This window comes from Pygoscelis adeliae, unplaced genomic scaffold, assembly GCF_000699105.1.
Source record: "Pygoscelis adeliae isolate BGI_AS28 unplaced genomic scaffold, ASM69910v1 Scaffold298, whole genome shotgun sequence".
NCBI lineage: Eukaryota > Metazoa > Chordata > Aves > Sphenisciformes > Spheniscidae > Pygoscelis > Pygoscelis adeliae.
In genome coordinates this window covers 1,689,495-1,714,645 of record NW_008825303.1, presented here as the reverse complement: position 1 = coordinate 1,714,645, position 25,151 = coordinate 1,689,495, and the positions used below count along the sequence as shown (strand labels likewise).

General features: G+C 36.8%; 1 protein-coding gene across 1 annotated transcript in view; it reads right to left on the bottom strand.

Annotated features, from left to right (window-relative positions):
• Positions 1 to 25,151, bottom strand: part of TLN2 (talin 2) — a 175,042-nt gene that overhangs the window by 100,677 nt on the left and 49,214 nt on the right. Inside the window, exons 3-12 of the mRNA XM_009330049.1 lie at positions 20,683 to 20,853; positions 18,015 to 18,112; positions 17,224 to 17,353; positions 15,605 to 15,757; positions 14,575 to 14,717; positions 12,954 to 13,081; positions 7,611 to 7,674; positions 5,337 to 5,441; positions 3,334 to 3,489; positions 2,323 to 2,424 (exon numbers count right to left, since the gene is read on the bottom strand). Coding sequence (XP_009328324.1) covers positions 2,323 to 2,424; positions 3,334 to 3,489; positions 5,337 to 5,441; positions 7,611 to 7,674; positions 12,954 to 13,081; positions 14,575 to 14,717; positions 15,605 to 15,757; positions 17,224 to 17,353; positions 18,015 to 18,112; positions 20,683 to 20,818 — 1,215 coding nt within the window. The 5' untranslated portion in view covers positions 20,819 to 20,853. The remainder of the gene's footprint in view (positions 1 to 2,322; positions 2,425 to 3,333; positions 3,490 to 5,336; positions 5,442 to 7,610; positions 7,675 to 12,953; positions 13,082 to 14,574; positions 14,718 to 15,604; positions 15,758 to 17,223; positions 17,354 to 18,014; positions 18,113 to 20,682; positions 20,854 to 25,151) is intronic.

Below are 25,151 nucleotides of genomic sequence, written 5' to 3'. Positions count from 1 at the left end.
AAAGAAAGTGCTGAGATACTGTCTTTTCTCACAGAAAAAAAAAAATGTTCTGAGGACCGAGTGATACGCAACAACAGCAAATCCCGGCACAGATAGGACACGTACCATTCCCTTTCCCGTTCTCTTCTAACTCAGGAACATCAGACTGACTCAGCTAACTAGAACTCAGCTACGAGTCATATTTAGCATCCTGAAATGTTACTATATGGTGCTGCCTACCACTAGGAAATACATATCCATAGAAAAGATGATAAATTTAATGCCAAATCCAAGTTATTTTACGATAGTTACTTGAAACTTCTGGACAGTCTGCACATCTGATTTTGTGAGGCAGTTTTTTATAGTGGTATAAGGGAGGTAAATATACACAAGAGGAGTAAGTATAAACCACTAGAAACAACAGGAAACTACCATAAGTCATAAAAGTAGTGCCTTGTAAAAACAGCCTATTTCTACTTGTGACCTAGTGCAAAGATACTGTCTGCTTTCCACCTTGTTAAGTGATTTGTAGTCTGAATATACATATATATGTATAGAGAAACATCTACTATGACCTTGGGTACATTTAACAGGAACTCCTCACGCACATCCATACACCCCTCCCCCCAACTTTCTCCAAAGAAGTTCTTACCATTATAGTTTGAGTTTATGCATGAACTGAAACTGCCTGTTTCTAGTCAAGATTGTGCCTTACTTCCGTATTAATGTGAAGTAAAAAAATATATCTAGATTAAAAAATGGTAAAAGTTACTCAAGTTCAGGGTTTCCTGTCAACTGATTAACGACCTATCACTGAAACTGCAGGACAAGAGAGGTTCGGGGGTGGGGAGTGTTACACCAATAATACTTTAGCTGAAAAAAATGCGCCACCGATCCACATCAGAGCAATATAAGTTGGAACACTCCAAAACACACCAAGAATTAACATTATGCAACTGAGAGCGATAAACCGTACTTTTAGGCGTGCATCACAGAGATAACTTGGGCTCAACAATTGAAAACTGCATGCTTCTCATATGCACCATGAAGCATCACGGGTGTTTATTACTTAACCTGTTCCTAATTCATTAGTTTTAAAACTGGCTGTGTCAGCAGATTGTAAAGAAGAAATCAAAGGACTGGAAGGGAGTGGAAATACACACATCTGTGTGCTATCCAGACAGAAAGGCTGCTTTCGCTTGGCATTAGAGAGCAAAGCTACTTTTGAAGTTTAAGAGGTAGAATCAAGTTTTAAACCATCTGTAGAAACCTGCAGTTTATTTAAGATTTATTAAATCTGCGACTGACAGCCTCAGAGAAAAAGGCATGTACTACGATGAATTCTGGCAATCGTCATCAACCTCTGATTTCATAACATTTGATGTTACATCTTACACGGTTCGCATGAACAAAGGCAATAAATTCTCCTGTGCTGCTTAACTTTCTGTCATTTTTTTACTATTAAAATCTATTACAGCAAATAGCAATGTAGTTTGGTTGAACCTTAATAAAGTAAAAATTTGGCAAGGAGCAACCGGTGCTATTTGAAACACCACACCTTTCTATACAACGTGCTTAGAGTATGGCCATTCAGCTCCACGTTTGTTGGCAAAACCGGTATTTTTTGCTGTTGCGCTTATTTACTTGTGAATACTTTGAATGCTGGAGATACGTATCAGCCTCTCCTCTCTCCTGCCAGGCACACTCCATAAAACCAAGTTTCAAGACAGTCTGGCCTCTTCACAAACACAGATTTTATCTCTCTCTCTGCATAACTGAGATGTAATTATTTGCTTAACTGATCACAATATTTTTAAAGCAATATAATGGGTTTTTTTTACTTCTTTTTTTTCTTTTAGTTTTGCCAAAAAACTTTCTCAGCTTTGATGCATTTTATGCACAAGAGCTGCTGGACCACTATTGTGTAGTCCTTAATGTAGTTTTAAATATTGCTTCCACGGGATCATTTCTTCCCACGTGATTCACCACTTTGGTCCATAGCTTAAAATCCATAGTTGAAGCTTTAAGCTCTTCTCTGGATACACACTCACAGTCAGCAGTTCACCTTCCAGACAGAAAAAAACAAAGCCCAAGCGTGCTGTACTGAGCCTGACCCATACTACCCCTATAGTTAACAGCCTTGATACTTTCCAGAAGCACTCACTTAAGTTAAACATAAATAGCTTATATTACTTAAAGGTAAAAATAAATAACATCAAAACATAAGATACAACACTGACTTCATAAGAGAAAGAAAACTGCAGCTTGCACACATTTGAGCTTTTGCACTGCTGTACAGTGATTTTTACTGCATTTTTACTAAATGTCATCTTAACACTATACCTTCTTCAGGATGATATCAATGTAACCTGCAATTAATTGAGAGATCTGTTCTCCTTCAGTGGTCTGTACTGAGTAATAGCTTTCCTGATATTCACCAAAATCCTGAAGAGGAAAAAAAAAAACCTCTTTGAGAATGGAAAATAATAAATGAAGAAACAGTACCAAATATGAGTGAGAGAATTGAAATTTTAAAATTCTTTGTATAGACATTTTATTATATCCAACAGTAAATGAAACTGCTCCAAGATTCTAAACCAATCATATGGGGGGTGAGGAAGAGGGAAAGGATGCTTTTAATTGCAGCTTAATCACAGATGTTTCATAAATTGAAATGCCAGAGGACCAAGAGATACTTAGTCTGACTTCAGACTCAGTCACTGAAGGATGGAGAAAAGTCTTTAGAATTTTATTCTAAAGCATAATCACCCATGCAATTGGAAATTAGATGCACATGATTAAAGTGAATATAATTTTCTAGCCGCTGTCTCTTGCTCTACCACTTTAAATAACCTTGTCATATCCAAACTACTCTTGTTGCAGTGGTCTCTTATGGACCAAATAATTAACAAAACATCACATTCATGAAAGTTCTTGAAGTCCATAATTATCAAATGTATTAATGAACCATCTAGCTTTGTTTATGCTCATATCTTGCAAGTCACAAAGTGCATTACAAATGGCAAGCACCATAAGGGTTTTAGCAGGTGTGAGTAATGATGTTTTCTTAACTGTTTTAGTGGTTAGGCACAGAACAGATTTAAACAGTGTTTTTTGAAAAGATTTAAAGAGTACTTTTGGGGAACCGGTCTGTCTAGAAACATCAAAATACGGATTGACCCTAGACAGCAATATTGGCCAGTTTATTAGTTTAGGACTCAGTGACTCTATATAGTGCTAGAAAATTACGGATGGAACAAGTTACATTAAAGAAACTGTTCTGAGTATAAGTCCGTCTTCCTTTCTCCTTGCCACATAGATCCCTCTTCTTCGGAATATATACAAGAAGATTACCAGAGTGAAGCTTTTAGGTGAGGCAGCCCAGCGTTTCACAGTTGTCAGCGGCCATTCCTGCAACACTTCCTTGGTCTTCTCATCCACACGCATCACTGAGTCTTTGGTGACACCCAGCAAACGAGGAACCAGCTTGTTTTTGCCTTTCATTTTCTCCTATAACAAGGTGTGGAAGATTGTTTTTCATTCAAATGGAACTTGCCACAGGAGAAAAGAAAAGCACAATGGAGTATACTGACAAAGGGAAGCAACTGGCATGCAGACGAGGACAATTTAAAACTCCAGGCTCAGTTTGTCTGGTCACAGACAGTGATTTTCAAGCAATGCATTAACATTAGGAAGTTCTGGTCTTTACTGGATCGTTACTATGCGGTTCAAAAGACATTCACTCTTCTCCCTCCTGCAGGAAACAGAAGCATTTTAGGGATTGTGGTAACAAATCTTTGGAAGTTACTTTAAAAAAAAAATCATGGCAGTCCTTCTAAACACAAGACTTCGTCTGTAAAACCATATTAGAGAAGCTGAATGAGAAACTGGCATCAGGAGCACTGAGAAGTTAGGTTGCCCTCACCATTTCCCTATAAAATTTCTGGAGAGGTAAAGGAAAGGAAGGCCCACTGGGGCTGATAATTAGGCAAGACCAGCCATAATTTGTCCCACGTTTTGGATTTGAAATCTTAGTTGCTTTCAATCCACGAGAACACCCTAACCATTGTGATAAAGAACATCACAAGGGGGACGCCAGCTGGTATCTCCTTATGTGTTGGACATTCTGCCTCTTTAGTTTTCCAAGGTTGCAGAGCATAGGCCCAAGCTAACAACTTGCTACATAAAATCCATCATAAAATAGAAATGAATCCACACATCCCATTCCCCTGAAATTATGTAAGCCGTAAAGAATCAATTCCTATTTACAAAGTAGATCATTTGATAGACTTTTAAGAAGACCAGTTATTCCTTCCAACAGAAGTTTCATGACACAGTTACTTGATTCAGTGACTGTTTGCTTTAAGCTATGACAAAAGAAAGCAAGATATTAATGAAAAGTACAAAGATATTTTTACCTTTTACCATACAGGTCAGCTACATTGCGTTAACAAATCCCCACTGAATTAGCAGCTTGTTCTAAATGTGCATACTTGTTAGTTTTAATATTTTAGTTACTGAAAACTGCATACCATAACTTTAGTATAGTTTCTAATACACAACTTAGCTCAACAGCTCCGTTAGAGAGTTGAGACTCTTTTCACCATTAATGATGCCTAACAAGACATATTTGCTTAAAGGAAGCAAGACTACGTAATCCTTTCAAAGCGTATCGTATTAATAGTAGTATCCTCTGCACATTTTTCATTGTATTTTTACCTTCTATCTGCTTCACTAGAATTTGTGGATAACTAAGTACTATAGGAAAAGACAACCTATCGATATTCAGCAACCTACAAAGATTCTGTACTGTAACTGTGGGAACCTAAGAATGAAAACATTAGCCTAAGTTTAGCTTCCTTTCCATTGTATGTCAGTGGTTACTGAATATTCGGGCACTCATGCTTCAGTCCAGTTTTCACAGCAGAACGTCAGTATGTTGGTACCAAATTGTTTCAACAGCCTTAAGACCATGACCTGTTTTACTGTAAGGATTAAGATCATGCAGCTGATTAAGTTGTTCATCAGATGCAATTCATATCATCATTAAACTGCAAAACAGGAATAACTTATGAGTTCTTTGTTTTTCTGAAGACAGTACTTTGTTAGTAATCAAAAGAAAAAAGAAATGTCAATTTAAAGAAATTAAATCATGACAGACTCAACTTTCTTTGTAGAAGCAGTATGACAAGTATCTAAACTGAAATTATAATTCTGTCCCACATAGTAATTTACACATTTTTCCAAATGCTGCTTTCAGAAAGAATGCAGAAAGAACATCTTTGACCTTCACTTATTGCAGAATCTGAGGCAATACATAACCAACCATACAATATGGTCAGCAAGATCTACATTACCTTAACAAGAAAAAATGACACTCCGTAGGTCCTCAGGGAACGGGCTAGCTTCACATACTTCACTTTGGCTTCTATTTCAGTCATCTCACCACAGTTTTTGTGCTCCTGTAACGAGAGTTCAGTATCACTTAGGCAGAAATAATGCTTTCTGGAAACAAACAAAAAAGGGTATAGCTTTTACCTGTTTAAGGATGCTTAGTTAATAATCATTACAATTAGAATATTTGAAAAAATACTGGCTAGAAATGTTAGTAAGACTGTAACCCATAATTCCTCATATCAGAGAACATAACCTGTGCAAATGGAACACTCCTCTTTCACCATCATCCATTCTATCTGTGCCTCAGATCAAGCACATTTAAATCACTTCTGAAACAATTTAAAATTCTAGGTATTGCTGCTATTTGACACCATTAGGTTTCATACAACTAATGCCTCTTTACTTGGCTTTTAAAAATCATTTAAAAGTCCCAGCTCCCATATTTTTTTTCCAGGAACAGACTATTTATTCCTGCTTTGTGCCCAAAACTTGTGATTCATGAGAGCCTCACGCCTTGTAATTGACCATTTGTCATCTCTTGTAGCTATTTCCAATGGGCTTTTTTTCGCCAGTTGCACCGTTATCTACAATTTTTTCATCACATGAAAAAAATTCTACAGGTGAGGAAGAAGCAATGATTTTTCTAAATATTTCATCCTGAAATATTCATCTAGGTGTGTCTTGTAACTCAGTTTCTATTTATTATTTAAACAATTTACTCATTAGTAAACTTTATTACCTGTAAGTAATGACAACTACCAATATTACCTATTCAAACTTCATCTTAGCATCTGCTCTCCTACCCTAGACTGTTCTGCTGAAAATCCTATCCCAATGTCCTGCTATTTAAATACTCTTTGCTGGATTCCCTATCACACCCCATCTTCCCCTCACATTCTTCTGAACTGCTGATTGTCACCTCTTTCATGCAGATTGATGGCAGCAGGGGGAGCACCAAGAACACGGGAAACACTTTCCTACTCCAGTTTAAGTTACCACCTTGACTATGTTCCACGGAGGAGCACTGGGAGGAGCAACTGCAACTCCAAAAACCCTTTTGCATCCCAAGGACATAGACTGATCATATCTGTCAAGTTCAGCACAGAGAACACAACCAGGATCCCGAAAGAGCAAGGAGCTCAAATGTAGTTATTGCAGATGGAACGTTTGGTGAAAATCACTTGCCAAACTCAAGAATTTTATAACTCAGGGAAACAGCTAATTTTTTCCAAAAGACAACTTGCTTATTCTACCTTGCTGTTGTATCTTTGCCCAGCATCAGTGCCCTCACTGATGAACTTCTTGTCCATGCACTGAATTATGTAATGATTGAAACTACTCAGAGATCATATTCGACGTGGGCAAAAATCACGTTATTAACAGCATGACAGTGATACTCAGAAGTGAATGAATCTTTTTTTGCTTAAACTGCAACATCACTGCCACCAGCTAAAGGTATACGAAAAAGCATTAGACACCCTCATCTACAAGGAAGTACTACAAGCTCCAGGTAGAACAGGCTTACTGAGTTACAGAATTCCTAGGCTGGGAGTGTAACAGACATAGCAAAGTATGCGATCTGTTCCTACTCTTCAACTTGCCTCCCAAATTGAGATCACAGATCACTAATATGTCCTTCTAGAAACCGTATGAATTGATTTCAGCTGTTGACCTCAGAATTTTTCAACTTATATTGTATTGCCAAACTTGTATTTCAGTAGGCACAGATATTTAGTGCATCTACAGTACTCAAACTCTGAGACCACTTCCAACAGTATCAGTACATTTTATACTCAACTGCTTCAGTCTTTTACAACTGTGTGATTCCCAGACACATCACCGAACTCAAGCAGTAGCTAGCAGAACTCCGTATTACTTGAAGCTCATGCTTGAATAATGAAGGCATGAAATTAAAACTCGTTTTCCTAAATATGCTTCTATTTTAGTACAAATACACATCCTTACATTTCAATGCAACTGAGAAAAAGGTCTTAAGAATATTGAATATTCACTCTCTCCCCTTCAACAAAGTACACTGAATAATCATCAGTGAAGAAAAAAGGATCAGGACAATAAATCTGCTGAAGAAAGAAAAGAAAAGCTGTCAGATTCTTTACACTTGCTTTTCTGATAGTTATATAATTCAAGTATACACAGAGTATACACCTGTGAAAGCTCATATTTTTCTTATAAAGGAAGTGAAACTACAGGAGGTTTTTCAGCCTCACAATTACCTGAAATATTCTCTTTTCAGCCCCTCTTTGTTTGGTATATTCTTTAGGCAGGAATTCTTTTAGGCTAGAAAAAAAAACCAAACAAGTCCATAGTTAATGGTGCCTTCTTGAGGAAGGACGCTTTCCATGCTCCTTTATTGGCATTAAGTTCCCCAAGCTTCCTAAAATGGGCATAAAATACCTATACAATGAAACAAAACTCTGGCTAAGTAGGGTGAGAGCAAGAGGATACCTTGCATAATTAAGAAAAACACTTCAGTTACATCCCCATGTAATAGCTCTTCATGTTTTGAAAGGTCATCAAAAGTAAATAATAGCTGGGACACTTTCCATTCTTAAACTATATGATGTCTCTCAGAGCAGAGAGGTTCACATCTAAATTCAAATACACTCATCGTAATCTGGGGGAAGACAGGGACATCCAAGCTTGAGCCAGCTCTGCGTCTGAGTTCAGACACTGCTATTACTTTCCAGTAGCACTTTGATTTACTGACATGCAGGACCAAGTTTTTCCTTTCTGTCTTCCAAGAAATGTTAGAACACTAATATTTTACTGAAAAAATGCAAAGCCATTTAAGTGGACACTTAATACCGGCCACTATCTCAAAAACAAAGTCATAAATAACCAGTCCTAATTTGTGTAGCGCTCAGATACTAAGCGTCTCAGAATACAACATAAACTAAGCAAGTTCAGCCTCCATGATAGAGTTTAATCAGAATCTTTAAACACCTTACCTGTACCTCCTTGCTGTATAATAAAATAAACCCTTTATCTCAGCCAAACATCACCCCAACTTGAAGACATTATCAACTTCATGCTTTAACAAACATCAGTTCTTTTCTGGATTGCACCTTCCCATCTGGAACACTCTACTCTGACGAAACTATGTCATATATTGAGTGGTTCATTTTCAGCCTGAAGAAACTTACACAGTTCAAAAAATTGGTTTCTAAGGATCCCCCCTGCTTTGGACTATTAAGAAACACGAAAAAGTACGACTGGAAAACCTCCTCCTCATTTTGAATTATTCAGTAAGCAAGCACACTATTAACACAGAAAGCTAGAACTACCTACTATCATGGAAAGTTACAAGTTTTGAGAAGGATGGATTTTTTTAAACAGGATTGGCAAAAAATTCACTTGACTGTTCTGTGGGGGTTTTTTTGGTTTTGTTTTTTGGGTGGATGGGTGTTTGTGGGGTTTTTTTTGTTTCAGTGGACTTTTTTTGTTTTTAAACACAAAAGCCTGCCATTGCAGACAACAAACAAAATAACTCAAAAGACTAAAACAGGATTTTGTGCTTTCTTCAAAAATACTACTCAGTAGTGAGATCATTCATTTTGTTCTTTCCACAAAGCTCTAGCAATATAAATCAAAGTAAGAACAACTGTCCTTGCTAATCTTCCTTCCAATGCTCCAGTAGTTACATCTCACTAATATATAATAATGATATCTCTTCTCATGACTTATTTACACAGACACATCATGGGGTGGGGAAGGCTGGAGAGCCAAATTAATTTTGCAGATAAGGGCTGAATACAGCTTATTATCCTAAAAAGCTAGTGCCTTTATTCTGAAACAGCTAGTGCTTTTATACAGAATTTCATAGGTTCAAACCAGTTTGGTTAAATTCATTTCCAAGGCAAATGGAAAAAAAACCCAAAAAACAAACAGACCTGAGTTAAACCCAGTTTAATTCTGGAAATGGGTTTATATAGAAAAATGATAGGTATCAATTCACTTCCAATTCTCATCTTTTATTAACTAGAGTTAATTTTGTCAGCTATCTGTATGTAGAGAAACTATCAAGCCCATTACATTTTTAAGCATGTCTACTTACTTTGTTAACTAATATACACTTTAAGAAGACATTGCTGAGCAAACATTATTTGGAACTTCTTAAGCAGCAAGAGTTAAGAAAATAACTTTGCGCTTTGTCCACTAAGCACCAATTGGTATACTCTTGCACATGTAGCTGGCAGTTAGATCGGATGCTTTTTCCTTGTATCCTCCGCCATTATTTTTCAATCAATAGACAAGTAGTCACCTCAACTGAAGGGTGAAATGCTAGTTGTAAACAGACTGAAATTATTTTAATGCTACCTATAATCAAGATATTTTCTTTATGATGCAACAAACAATAGTTTCACTTTATTTAGCAGATAGTTTAATGGAGTTAGGAAAAACACCTGGAATATATTATGTAGCCTTCTTTAATCTCTTTAATTACACATTATTACAATGGACAATGAACTCAGTTAAAAAAATCTAATAGCAAGCAGTGTTTATGTAACTTCATTTACTGTTTGTTCCTACAGTTCTTAAAAAAAATTATGAGTGCCAACATATTGATTGTTTTTCATTAGCATAAAGGTATATCCAGTGTTCTTGAAAAAGACAGTTTAAGACAGTAAAACAGGCTAGATTAAAGAATTGAGCTTATTGGTGACCAAGCATGCTTGGAAATAAAAAGCAGAGATGGGCAGTTTTAGCTGCTCCTTTCCTATCTCTATATGAATAGTATGAGTTCCTTGTTAGATATTCTCTCAGCAAATTTAAACACAGTGTACCTCTGTAGGTGCAATGCAAAACTTCAGCTGTATGAGGAAGGGCACAAAGAAGGACTATTTGCAATTTGATAGTTTAAGAGCTTTCACAATTTACTTTGGCATGAGCTTCAAGGAAATTCCAACAACCAATACCAAAGTGTTAACAAGATGCAGACAATAATCTTCATCTGTGCCAAGAATCATTTATCAATGACAAAAAAGGATACAAAAGATCTCTCTATATAAACATTGCAGACATGGCAAACTAAATTAAGCTGTTTCAAAACAATGCTATGAAATACTAATACTATTCTGTTACATGCTGTTTTCTGTATGAGCTGGCAGATTCTCCTTAAGGGAATCTGTAGCATGTTCAGGTTTCAGTGGTGAGTGAATGGACACCTCTCAAATGTATTTCACATACTGAGCTACAGCATACGGTTTACATAAAACATAACTACTTTCATACTTGAACAGCATCAATGTTCATCCACCAAAAAGTAGGAAATAGTTGCATGAAACTTTAAAAAAGCTCAATCTTTTTCAAGAAAAAAAAAAACCTAAAAACTTCTCTGAAAAGATGAGAGATGCCATTTTCAGGGAAAAAAAAAAAAAATCAGCATTTATCGACACTTTATATATATTGTTCATAATGAGTCAGGAGTGCTTGGCTTCTTTAGACTCACAAAACAAAAGCATGAGATTTCACAAAAAGGCTGTCATGAACGCTATGTATAGCCAAATGCAGACAACACTAAATCATAAACATGTACACTTGAAATTAGAAAGCAGTGACTAGGGACTTATGGTTCTAGAGCAGGCTCCTCTACAGAGGGCAGAAAGAGAATTACTTCTAAGTCAGAAATCCTTAATTTTATGAAACTGATTATACACCAGGACAGCGAGCAATTACACTTAGTGACCTGCAAGGCTTGATCCTAATACAGTCAAAGCCCATTTAAATGAAAATAAAACAAATGTAGAGAAAATTCCCTGCAGAAAATAACAAGGTTCTAAATCTTGGAATTCCAGTTCTAAGCGATTTCCACTGGAGTAACGTTCTCTTTCCAACATGTGGTTCAGTTATTTATACCTTTCATTTCTATTAGGATAAAAAAAAGATAATGCATTTCATACGTGTGATGACTTATTCTGTGATGGACTTCAAACTATCTAGTATTGAATACAAAGTAGAAATATCATCCAGACAGCAGTTTCAGTCCACCATAAAACACAGTTACTATATGTGAGCTTAAAAAACAGAAAAGAAAAAAAAAAATCTTTACATTGAAAAGACCAAGTAGAACACCCAGAAAAACCTAGAAAACATTAAGCAACTGAACTCTGCACAGCAGTTTGCTTTAAAAATTAAAAACAACTATTGCTGGGAACACCTAGCTCTTGAAATCATTACCATGACACAACATTAGCTTGTCATGAGGTAATACTCTAATGGTTTGCTGCAGGAATACCCTTGAGTGAGTGGAGGGAGAAGGGAAGAATAAGTAGACAGTGGACAAATCCCAGAGAAAGACTGTTGTGTAACTGGTCACAATTCTAGGGAGTAAGAACCAGGAGTACACTAAAGCTATTACACTGGGTCCCCGTAATTCTTAGAGACATCAGTAGCTCTACTAGGAAATGTTCATGTGCCAATTGGTAGCAGACAGATAGTACAAAGAAAAGCTGATTATTAATTGGAACTGAAGGATGTTCGTTCACATGGTTTGTTTGCATAACCGAACTGCTACTTCAGGAAAATCTTTCAAAAGTAGAAGTGTTTCAAACAACCAGTGTTGCAGTGTTGCATGTTCCAAAGCAAGCCACCATTTTAAAGTGATCCCCTGAGTTACAGTAAAACCCAGACTCAGGCTCACAAAGGAAGCATAAGAGTCAGCACTGAGCACTTGGCCAGTGGAACAGGACAGAAACCAAATATGCACCCATTGGTTTGTGCATCCCATTAAGGTATCTATGAGCCTCATATGCAGGCAAGGCTTGATGGACTGCGCAGTAAATGGCCTTCTTTTACCTTCCTACATTCCTTTCCTCAGACTCCGGTCCTCAGTTGATTCTACTGCACACAAACCAATCAGAAAATCAAAATCAGTAGAAAGATGGGACATCTAAGTTTCAAACTAAACTTTCCTTGCTGATAGCAGTAAAGTAAGTATCATTATAAAGGTTAAAGGATGGGTCACCTGTAAGCAGGACTCCTGTCTATGTCTGAAACAAAGAGCATAATTCTAGATCTCTATTCATACAACGGCATGAGAGGGTGAATCTGAACAACTGACTAATGCCACTAAAAGGTTTGGAAAATTTAACCTCTACACACAGCAATACTAACTTTATTCAAATGACAAAGCATCTTTCCATTCATTTTCCCAGCAAATCAAACATCTGTGATATAAAAAGCATTAAACCACGACACTGACGTACGCTTAATTCACACATGGCATTACTAAATGCAGGCAGAAGTAAACTTCTAAGGAAGAACAAAATCCCAGTTCTCCCACATTACCAGGTGGTTGGAGAATCCAGCTGTGTATTTAACTGGCACCCTGGGGGGAGCTGGTGCCCTGCACTGCCTAATAAGCCACTGCCAAAGGTCCCCTCATCAGTTGAGTTTGCTGACTTGTGCAATAAGGCTCCTTTCACAGGGAGATTGCTACAGAAAACACACTGAATCTGATTACCTCTGCTTGGGAGTACTAAAATGCATTTAGTCTGTGACAACTCAACATTAGTTACATTTGAGGTCACCCAAATTTAGAAGTTAGAAGTGTTTACTCTAAAAATCCAGGTTTGTGTTTGTGTTCTACATGAGGTCCAAACTGGATCTGTGCTTGAAAGCCTCCAAACTCGCAGGCCTTCTCAAAGGAGACAGGATGGGAACCATTCAGAATGTCATCACGAGCCTATAGGAGGTAAGCAAAGACATGTCAGGGACAGCCAAAATAACTATTCCATCTCTGAAATTCCTTGAAAGCTTAAACATGGCCCAAGAATCCAGCACCACACTTCTTTGTCTGAATGTCTTTATTATTCCATTCTGGATGTGTTTATGAGTAATAAAATTTAAAAAAGGGCTAGATTATTTTCTGGTGAATATCTACAGAGACTTATTGAAACCACAACTGCAACAACTTTCATCAAAAAGAGGACTTGACACCCATTTCCTGCCATACATGTATGTAAAATACAACATATGCTTATACACTTATGTGTATGTACACATACATACAGATATATATGTTTGTGTACATAACACACATGTAAAAGCTTTTATCTTACCACCTTGTAATAGCAGGGAAAATGATCTGCATAACTAGTAAGTAAAAATCAGATTACTATTACAGAAATGGCAACAGGAGAAGGCAAACAGCACTCTCCTTCCTTTTGTTTAAATTTAGGGCTCATAGGCCTAAATGTTATAGCTCTGGCAATAGAAGGCTTATCTATCCATAGAAAACAATGACAAGGCAGTATCAACACATACTGTCATAACAGTAGCCTGAAAAATATCCAAGTGGCAGGAGAACAGCTCAGTGTGACAGTCTTCTAAAATACTTGAATAATGTAATGCAGTCTTACAAGCAATGCCATCTTCATCTTTTGTCTCAGAGTTTTAAAATGTAATTTAGAGCAGTCCCATTCAAATCAGCTGCAAGTATAACAACTGAACATCCCATTGAACTTCCAATTTTTTTTTTTTGTTTTTACTTTTTAAAAAAACTTTAACAAAGAGTTTAAAAGCCTACTTTTTTCAGACTGCATTACAGCCAACTGCACTGGAGCCTTCAGTTAAATAGTATCTTCTGCATAAAACTCTTAGCTTTTCTAAGGTATGTATAGTACCTCTAAGAGTTTGGGGAACCTGCCGAGGTGGACTCCCACCACATTACATGATATGGTCCATTTTGAACAGGAAGCCTGCCTGCCTTGTGTGCTGTCTGGGTTGAGGACTGGAAAGGGAGTGCAGAAGAAGCTCTCTCACTGATCAGGTGGAAAAGAGATAAGAAGCGGAAAGCTGGCTGCAAGACTGACCTGAGATTCTGTATTACAGAGAAAGCATCACCTAAAGAAGGGAATGGGGAGAAGAACTAAAAAGAACAACTTAGAAGACTGAAGACATTCATGAATTTTAAGGAAACCAAGACAAGGACGTGAAAGTCAGTGGATTTTTGGTTGAGTGTCCATTATTGGGTTGAAAGTATTTGATTAAAAAGAATCAGCAAAGCCTCTGTATTATCACGTGTTCTTGGAGGGATAGACAAAAAAGTAAAATCAAAGCACATCCAGAACTGGAACTCTACAAGATGGACCATCCCAACGACAAAATTTTTCTGATTAACCTACACAGGTTTCCTCAGACAAGGTAGAACCTGTACTTCTGGTCCACATACTGTACCTGAACATAAAGCAAATTAAGTTGAACAGGATCTCTTGAATCTACATTCTGGTCTGAATAAAAGAACTTCCGTCTCAACAGTAGTGTTTCATTTTCATCGACTCCTTGTTCTCTAAACGTTCGACTGTGATCTAGCCAATTTACTGTAATAGAACCACAGACATGCACATTGTTAAATACGCAGTGTTGCCAATGTTAATAGCTGTTGTGAAAATCATGTGATAATTGGCATTTCCACTGGAGGGGAAACTCCATCAAAAAAATGTTGCTTTCATTTTTGTTTCCAGTCATCAGTGTTGAAAGTTGCTACAAATGAGAATTGAAGAACAGCACTGCTGAGAAACAAGAATTTACTACAGCATAAAACACCATTAATGTTGAAGAAACAAATATAGTAAAGTTTTAATACTAAATTTAGATCTTCAAAGCTTCATTGCAAAATTACTTAAAAGTTTACCACTTTTTCCCCCCTAAAACCAATTGTTCCGTATATCTTTCTTATCCCTGAATACAATTTTAAAACATCTTCCTGCCAGTCACAGTTAATCTTAGCACCTTAATGTAAAACAGAAAAAATAGTTCTCACAACTTTACGCATAAATCAAATACTGTCTTAGTTCTTTGGCAAACTCCATTTACACTTAAAATTTATACCTTCAAAGACAAAACTACCTTTTGATGGCTTTCAGTAGGCATAAATATTTAAATATCCAACTTTAATGAAGGGGAGAAAATTGTCATTATGGAAATGACCCTTCACGCTTAAGTTAAACTCCCCTACCAAACAACTAACAAAAAACACTTCAAAAGAACCGCTAACTCTCATAGCTAGAGGCAACAACTTGTCCATTTACCTGATTTTAAAAATACTCAGTAGCAGACGATATTATATATAATTGGATGCAAAATACATGTAGGGAGATCAACTGAGACACACTGAAGAATCTAAAAATGCATTCCTGTATGGTTCTCTTGAACTATACTGCAGAAAGATATTAATTGAAGAATTATTCTGGAATACACTACTCACAATCATCATCTGTATGAAGCTTTGCCTTCAGTTTTTCCATTTTTCTTTCATCACGCAACAATGTCCTATCTTTCTTAAGCGTTCCTGTACTCTCCTCTTTCTTCTCTTCGATGCTCTCCTGGATTAAGGAATATTCCTCATAATTTGTTATTCCTGGAATTATAAATAAATCCAATATTTGTAACAATAAAAATTTAATACATTTTAGGACAGGTGAAATATTCTTTTCCATATATTAAAACACAAATTGTTCATTTGAAGTATAGTAAAGATATTCCAGATGAAATGCTAGAACAGTGTATGGGGAAGGAGATCCCAAGAATAATCTACAATTTCTACGTTCAAGACATCTCTCCAATATCCGGCATTATCCTTCAAATATATCATTCCTTCGTCATATGCTGCATTTGCCACTTTTAGAAAGATATTAAGTTTTTTTGTTATCTACCAAGAGAAGCTGCCAGTTTAAAAACATGAGGGAATTTAAAATAGCAGTAAATTCCAGAATAGAGATGCCATAGTAAATTTCCTTTCATGGATGCCTACAATTGCTTTCTGAGAACTGAGTAATTTCAGCTTGCCCACGATGTATAGAAGATATGTGGCAGAGCAGGCTGAGGAATAGAAACCATGTGAAATACATGATTTTTTTTTAGAGTTTTAAAACTCAACTCTTCCTATGAATTTTACATGAAACTGAATCAAAAATCAGTTCACAACATTTAGCATATGTGCTAAGTTGCTCCCATTTCTTCTGCTTGGTTTCTTCCACTGCTTGGTAAAGCATGTTTATGTTATACAGGAAAGCAAATTAAATGCTCACCTACATGACCATATTCATGAAAATAAGTCAAACTAATTTTTCAAATAAATTAGTTACAGCACATTAGAATCCAGCATAGAAACACTCAAACAAAATTGAAATGGATGAATTTAAATTTAGCTTAATTCACTTTCCAAGTAAATGAATCTAAATCAAATTAAGGCCACTTTAATTCTAAATGAGAACTAAGCAAGGGTTTAAGATGATTTAAACTAATCCATGTTAGATGCATGTTTATAGTTAAATATGATCTAGTTTTCCAAAATGTCTCTATTTAGATAAACACAAAGACAGATTACAACCAATATGACACATTTTTGACCAGCTGCTCTGGATGGCTTCCGTATGTCATTTCACAAATGATACCATACTGTGACCAACTCTTAATCATAACAACATAGAGCCCTAAGTTCAGATATATTTCAAGGTTAACAGTATTTATCTTTCATCCCATTAAAATTAAGTAGAAATTTAGTTCTAATTCTCTACCACATAGCAGGAAAGCATATGTAAAAGTTAACATATAATAAACAATTTGTAACCGGACTGTCAGATAACTTTGTGCCTTCAACTACTAAATACTGAAATTTAAGAATATAACTAACTCTCTACTGACTTTCATAAAACCTGGACAACAGATTTCAAAAAAGTCTTTGGTAAATGTTAACTGATAACAAATTTTTTTTTTTAACATATGTGCCAATTTCTAGCCAGTAATACACATAATATCCTAAAAATCAAGATAAAAATATAGCAGAAAAACAAGTTCTTAAGTATGTGGGTCCCAAAAGCTTACCTATCCTGCTGCAAATGGTAACCAGCAATTCACCGACTGTTTTAGAATCATCCACCATGACTGTTTTCACTGAACCATCCAACATACGTATTTTCTGAGGTCTCTGTTTCTTTTTGTACTCCAATACATCCTAGGAGGTAAACAATACTGCTTCTAAATGCTTTTGGGAGTCACCACAAGCTAACCCACTAACTTAGATGCCTAAACCAGGATTCCCTCCCCACCCCCCAAGCTAGATTTTTCCCTTTATTATAGTATAGGCAAACTTATTCATGTAACAAACTTGAGAAGTGACTACTTTTAGTTCTGCCAATGTAATTTTTCAAGAACTTGTCCTAGCCGGCAAGACCAAAACCTAAACAGGGCAGGATAGACCAAAGTACCTTTGTGCTGCAAAAACCAGTTTAGCATTTAAAAAGGATAGCAATGCCTTTTGGTTATAAAGCAAGCTGGCCATAATGTGAGCAAGTATGACCTCCTCATCTTCAGTATACAAGCAACCTACACTATAATGCAAGGTCACCTCAAATATAAACCTTATTACAAAACTTATTTTTTATCGTTCTGTTAGTCATTCTGTGAAGAAGCTATTGGCCACAGTAGCTCACAGTCACAACCAGACACAGGAAAAAACTAACTGCTGAGGCACAGCAAGGAAGAGAAGTGGGTCAATTTCAGGAACAGACTCAAGACCCTCCTACCCTTCCAAATGCTAAACATTCTTCTTGCTACTTGGGAAACAAGTTTTCTAAAAGCGTGTTGGTGAAAGAAGCAACAGGCTTGCACCATACCCCATTTCTCAGCATGTAATAATCCAGCGTTCTTCCAGCCTCCAGCCATATACCTTTTCGAGGATCTTCATCTGACAAGAACAATCCATAGTCAGAGGCTGTGGAACAAAAAAGACAGAGACTCACTGAAAAACATCAAACCTAATAAAGCCAACATAGTTTTATTCACGCTTATTCAGCTTCAGGTTTAAGCTTCCATTACACTTACCTTCCATTTTTAATGAACTTGGACAGAAATTTTTTTCTGTGCTTCAGAAAATATTTAGCTTAGCAGCAGATAGCAGGGTAGATCAGACTTTATAGAAGACTTGAATAAAAGCTTCACTAAGCAAGAACATGCCACATCTACTGTGTAATTTGTATTATATTTGTAATTAATTCTCTTCAGGATGACCTTTTTTAAATGCTCATAGGTCCTGCTTTGGAATTGACTAACCAAAAATACAAGCAGTTTGGGCTTAACCATAGCACATTATTTCAAGCAGTAGTTCTATTTAAAAAAATATAGTTTGTTTTCAACCCTTCACATATTGAGTTTATGCTAAACTTCGGAATCTTTTTGGTAGATGCTTCAGGTTTAGGCATTTAAAAAAATACAAGATTCTAGAATTATATCCATAATAACAATCTCAGGAAAAACTTGCGTCTATTGCAGGCTAAACACAAGCCAACTGATTCTTTCAGAATCACAAGTAAATGATAAAACTCTCATTGGTTAGCCTAAGCCTAACCCTGGCTTAGGCTTCAAAGACTAAACTCCAGGTATACAAAATGAAGGACTACGATTGTCAAATTAAGGCCCACCCAAAGCATCTCTTCTTGATAAACATTTGCATGAAGAATTGATACAGAGTACACTTCACTATCACAAACAGTGTAAACTACTGTCCATCAGCTGAGCCTGCTCTAATTGCAGTTCTACAGCTTAAACTAACAGCTTTTTTCATACAAGCTGGCCAGCTGTGTGCACACAGCCTGTTAACAACAGCTCGGTGCAGGGACTGTACCTTGTTTACTTTCAGCCATGTGTTTGGACCCTCTGATCAGAAAGTCAGGTAAAAATAGCTCCAATTTTTGGACAATGTTTCATCTTTAAATGTTATGTATAGCAACAATGTACCTTTATGAGCATTTATATTAAACACATCGTTACTCATGCAAGTATATAAAAGAACTTACACTTAATTAATGAAAGCGTAACTGACTTACAGATACACAATTTCGAAGGAAGAATCCTTCCAAAAAACAACTGAACAAGAACGTTTGCTGCTTTCCTGAATTAATGGACCTTAATTAAAAACTCCACTGAAAAGCCAAGTGATCCATACATACAGAAATGCTTATGACACAAACTCAGTACAGAATCAGTTACGTAAAATTTTAGAATTTGTGCCTATAAATAGGTTGTGACCTTTAGAAGCACAAAAAGCGCCTTGCACAGATCACAGAATTACTGAGGAAGCACAGACTGCTCTGATACTCATTTCTGAGGTATGCACCCTAGTAATGAAATAGTAGTAGCTGTGCAACTTGCGTGTTAACATCACGGCCACCTTTGTGCCAGCATGCAAGCTTGGAGAAATGAAATGTGCACTGTTGACAGTAATGCAGGACAATTACATTTTCTGTTGTGCAGGAACTAGTTTGATCAGCCTGTGCTGCACCTCTGAGTCTTCTGAACTAACAGGCCAACAACACACATTTTAACAGCCACAAAGAAGGGGAAAGGATACGTTAGCAACCTTACTTCTGTTCATCACTCAACTTCATGAAGTTGTTGAAGTTCACAACTGCACTGCAATCACATATAAAGGAAAAGCCCTACTGTATAATCTGAAGAGTTCCTAGGCTTTCCTACGAGGTTCACAACGTTCAGGGATATTTATTACTCAACTTCTCTGAATTCAACAGCTGTTCAAACTAACTGCCTTGAGAGATCAGTATGGTAAAAACGCACAGCTTGTAACTGAAAAATTTAAGATATGTAACTAGACTTCCTAAGGACTCCTGCAACTTGACAACTTTGACTACATTTAAACCAGAGCTTTTGTCCAAGTGAAGACATATTTCACAGTCTGCATTCATCTAATTTGCTCAATAGGCACAGAGACAGTTAAATTTGACTAACACGTAGCAGCATTCTGAGTATGGTATGCACAGCATGGTGATCCTTTTACTTACTAACCAGTTTCAAACATTTCCCTTTGCATATTTTGGAGATGTCCAGCCACTCTTTTGCAATTCATGTTGTCCCTTCCTTTGCTGACGTACAAAATAAGCCTGCCCAGATTTTCCTAGAAAGCATTGCCACAAACATTGCTTTAAAAAGATGGTACCACAAAAATTGCTCTCCAAGCGGGGGAAAAAAATCATCTTTCAGGCAAACAAGCAATTTATTTAAGAAGTCAAAGTTCCACAAAAAAGTATCCTTTGTAGAAAAACCTCTGTCAGGATGGAAGGAAGTAAAAGAATGCAGCTACCTTCTGTCACTTAAAAAGCTGTTTGCACTTTGTGCCTTTCACTCCAGAGCCTTATGATTTAAATAAAAAAACAAACCCTCCAACCTGCAAGATAAATGGAGGAACAGAACAGTGTGAAAAAAAAAAAGGGTCTATGTTTATTTTCAATTCAGCCAATGAATTGACTAAGGACAAGTACAGGAACTCACCTTGCCCTGTTTGAGCCTCTGGCACTCGTTCACGAATAACTCTACAGGCATCATACACTGCAGTAGATGGTTCAAACTGCATCGTCTTCACTACATTGCATTGGCGGACACAGATCTTCAAGGAAAGAGCTACCATGGTGTCAAGTCACTTGCAAGTTCCTACTAAAGTATCTGAAAAAGCAGTAATGGCATTATTGCTTAGAATTTTCCATTTAATGCTTTAATACACTCAACTTTCCATTTAAAAAAATGAAATTAGTTCAATAGAATTATATGTATTCAAATGCAGTTCTATATAAGTCTCATTAGCATCATCAAGCTAGATACTATCCAAACCATGTCTTTTTTTTTGTATATTGGAAATTCATTTTCCAAAAACTTGTGTACACATACTTAAAGGCTGCTACTTTGTCTGAGGTATGTCAAAATGGTGCATAGGAAAACAATACACTTATTGGATGTATTGCCAACATAATTACTACTATAGTAATTTACATATTTACTACTATAGAAAACTATTCTCTTACCACACCTCTTTATTAGAACATTTAGATTAGCTGGTAACTAACAGCTTAGAATAACTAGTTAAATGAACGCAGGATTTTCTTAGTACATAACTTCTCCTTTCTGAAGATACTGAAGTGTGCAATACTGCGTTGTGGTTTTTTTAAAGTCTCCACATAGATCTGCTAAATGTTTTTATCCTGTTGCACAGCTACCCAGAGCTTAAAGAACAAGCTATTTTTCATTTCAGTTCTATTTCAGAAACTTCACTGAATTTGACAGCATTTGTCTACAGAAACAGGAAGCTACAGATGCTTTTTGTTTTGTTTCATTTTGTAGATAGTCTGGGTTTTGTCTCACGTGTCTTCCCTTGCTGTCATTAACACTCCAAGCCACTCTTCCATCATCAGACTTTCCACAGTGATCTCCAAGAACTCTTCAGAACTGAAGTCCTTTCTGCATAAATACAGAATCTACTAGAATCCCCAAATCCTTTCTGCATGAATTAATGTATGTGTATTTTAAATAGGAGGGCGTGAGATTCTATGTACTACTGATGATGATGATAATTTGAGCAGGACAAATTCCAGTAGTTAAACAAAAATTTAAACCCCAGTTGTGCATCTTTTTACAGCCCAAATACTCAGGACTGTTTGGCAAAATCACTTTAAGGAATAGGAAGGAACTACCATTTACATTTCATCAATGCAGCGATGCACTGAGCTCAGTGATTGCATCCCTTCTCCAAGGCACAGACAGCAGACAAATCATTTCTCTACCAGTAACATTTAGGAGCAGCTTTGGCTCTAAAATGTCATCCTCCCCTGTATTTTTGCAGCAGCCCATCCATCTGCCTCTCAAAAGCAAATCATCCTACTTCAGCTTTTTTAGTACTTCCAAGACCACTCACTACCAATATGAAATGCTAGATATGATAAGACTCTCTGACAAAGGAAAAGGGGTGAATGAGTGAAAAAACACACAAGAAACATTAATGTACACACCTCAATGCTTTCCTAACCTATCAGTGTCTGATAACAAAACAATCTGTATTTTGAACCAATCATTCTAGGCAGTGGTCTGATAAATAAATTAAAATCATAAATGAAGATCTTTCACTACTACTAAATACTAGTTCCTAAAACCCATCCAAAAGGTCTTTACATTTCAGAAGTAATTGTTCAGTATAGCAGCAGCACAAAATAAATGCAAGACAAAAAAATAAACCTCTGCAGTATTTCCACAGAGATTGACCATAACTGGGTTCAGTTCAGTACTTTATCATTTATACATAAGCAAACCTCAGAGCATTACAAAAACCAAAATATCCCAAGAAACCACAGATTGGAACAGTTTTTCACCATCCAGAATGGTCCCAGGAAGAATAATTATGTTCATGTCTGCTTATGTGCACTGTTAAAAAAAAAAGGTGGCACACTAAACAGCTGGAAAAGAGACAGGTCAGCTTGGAAAACAGTCTGACCAAGGTGCTCAGAAGGCAGTTCTAACTCACAGGTGACCTCTGAAACCTGGCTGTCAGCTTCCAGTGTGGTAAGGTGAGACACAATTCCTGCTCCCTCCTCTGTCTGGTCAATGTGTTAAAGCAGGGCTATTATAATGCAACCCTCTAAACTCTCTCTCCCCGCCCCCTATTTTCTACTCCTTTTAAAAAGAGGAAACAATATAAAGTGACACCAGTGAACAGGTAAGTTCTAGAAAGAGCTTTCCTCTCCTCTTTGCTTTCTATTGCACCTGAAGGTAAGACTTGCAAGCCACGCACATCACATCTTCAGACTTCATCTGATTATCTTGTCTATTAAAAGGCGAAGTGGATACTGACCTTTTCCTGTCAACCTTCCCATGAACAGGCTGCAGTCTTAACTTTTGGTGTGAATGACTTTGGTTAAAGGGAAACAATAATTCAGAAAAAGTGTAAGCACATTCAGCAATCACGTTTCAAAAAAAAATATCTTTAGTAGAGGCATTAAAAGAGGTCTCCTCTCTTCTGCCAACATATAAAGGAGTAATACAGATGACTGAATCTGTATTCTCTGACATTAAAGCAAAGTGATTATAATACAGTTGCACAGGCACATTGCAACACCTTCTGAAAGATTGAATTAAACTTCCTTTAAGGTAGAAAATAGGATCCACCTGAAAAATCTTTGTGTGTAATGAAATGATTGACTGCTTTCTAGTATGGAATACTAGACAAGTGACTGCAAGTCACCTGACTTGAAAGTTTCATGCCATACAAATCCTGACAGTAGTGGGTATCGTGTAAGTTATGGTGATGTAGTATTATGCTTCCTATGTATAGCTGAATCTTTTAATATTTCAGAAAATAACATTTTCTTTTAAGGTGAAAGGTCACAAGGTTATGGCATGAAAATAGATACAGTTACTTGCAAACAAAAAAATCTACTTAATCTTTTAGTTAACCCTTCTATATGTAACATTCAAAAATGGATTTTTAAAAAGGGCACTAACTCACATCAAGGAACATCCAAATTCAGTCCAGTGTCTAATCTCCCTTTATCAATGGAGAAAAAGGGGTAAAGAAAAACCAAATGGTGAAGACTGACCATGAAACTTTAACCAGGTGAAAAAAAAAAATTAAAATATTCTGGTAAAGTTATGGTGATTTTTCATTTTGTACTGCTGCTTTTACTAGGTTAGCATAAATTTAGCAAACCAGAGCATTCAGATAAACCTGATCTCATCTGTGAGATCCAGAACAGAATAAGTCAGAACTCGAAAGCAGTTTAGCCAATACAGTAGTGTCACACACTTGATAAATTTAAAAACAAGCAGAGGCCCCATTTCTTAAAATTTAGACAAAAAAAAGTTTTTTAAAATACATTAAGTAGTTTCTCAGCTTGTTAATATTTTCACTTTGTGATCATCCGCCACAGAAACCATAAAAACACGTGTCGGAAGGAACCTCAAGAGGCAGCCTAGCCTAGTCCCTTGCATTGCATCCCTATGCTGTTCCTGCCAGACGCTCATCTAATACATTCTGACAAAGCTCCATTGAAACGGAGTCCACAACATCCACAGGGAAGCTGCTCCATTTTTATTTTTCTTTTTCCTGCGTCTACATTTTGGGTGGTTCCCCCTCCCACCCACCCAAGGTTTCAACCTAGGTCTTCCACTTGTTCCACAAAAGAACCTTTTTCCCTGCCCTACATAAACAGACATGGCAAATTGATCCCTGACATCTTTAACAAGTTGGGAACCTGTAACTGTGTCCTCCCAATGCCCCTCATTTTTTTCCAGGTCAAATTCAACTCCTTAAAGAAGGAAGGACCTAAATGCATCAGTGGTCTGGTCTTGTTCAACTCAGTGCTTTTGGTTTCAGAGACACCAAAGGATGCTTTATTCAAAAAAGAGCTTATGAAAAGAGCCCATGAGTTATCAGCTTCCTCCAACACTGTGTTCTCAAACTTCAGAGAAAGGTTTTCATCTGCCTCCTCCAAATTACCCTCAGGCTCTAAACCTCCCCACTTGGCTTTCAGTAATATCCGGGACAGGCAGTTTCCATCTCCTGGGTAACAGCCAAAATAGGACACCTGTTTTTTCTCAAAAGAACTAAGAACTTGGTCATGAAAAAGGGCTGAGATCACAGAGAAAAACAAGGGAAAAATATGTTCTGCGTTCCCTTTATCTTCTATACATTGATTCACACCACATTTAAATATTTCTCTGTGTGGGTAGTAGACTCTTTTTGCCCCCCAATATCACTCAGCCTCTGGAATGGCTGACCAAAAGTCAAAGGGTTCCTGGAAATTAAGAGGATTTTGGAAGGAATGGTTTGCCTGGTATTAAGTCTAATGCTCTACGAGCAATGAAGTAGGTAATTTCTAAATCAGACTGTGACTGATATGTGCTTGCAAGGCTGGAGACTGAAGTAATAAATTATGGATCTGACAGGTTTGGGAGAGGTAGCAGCAGCTCTGAGCTCT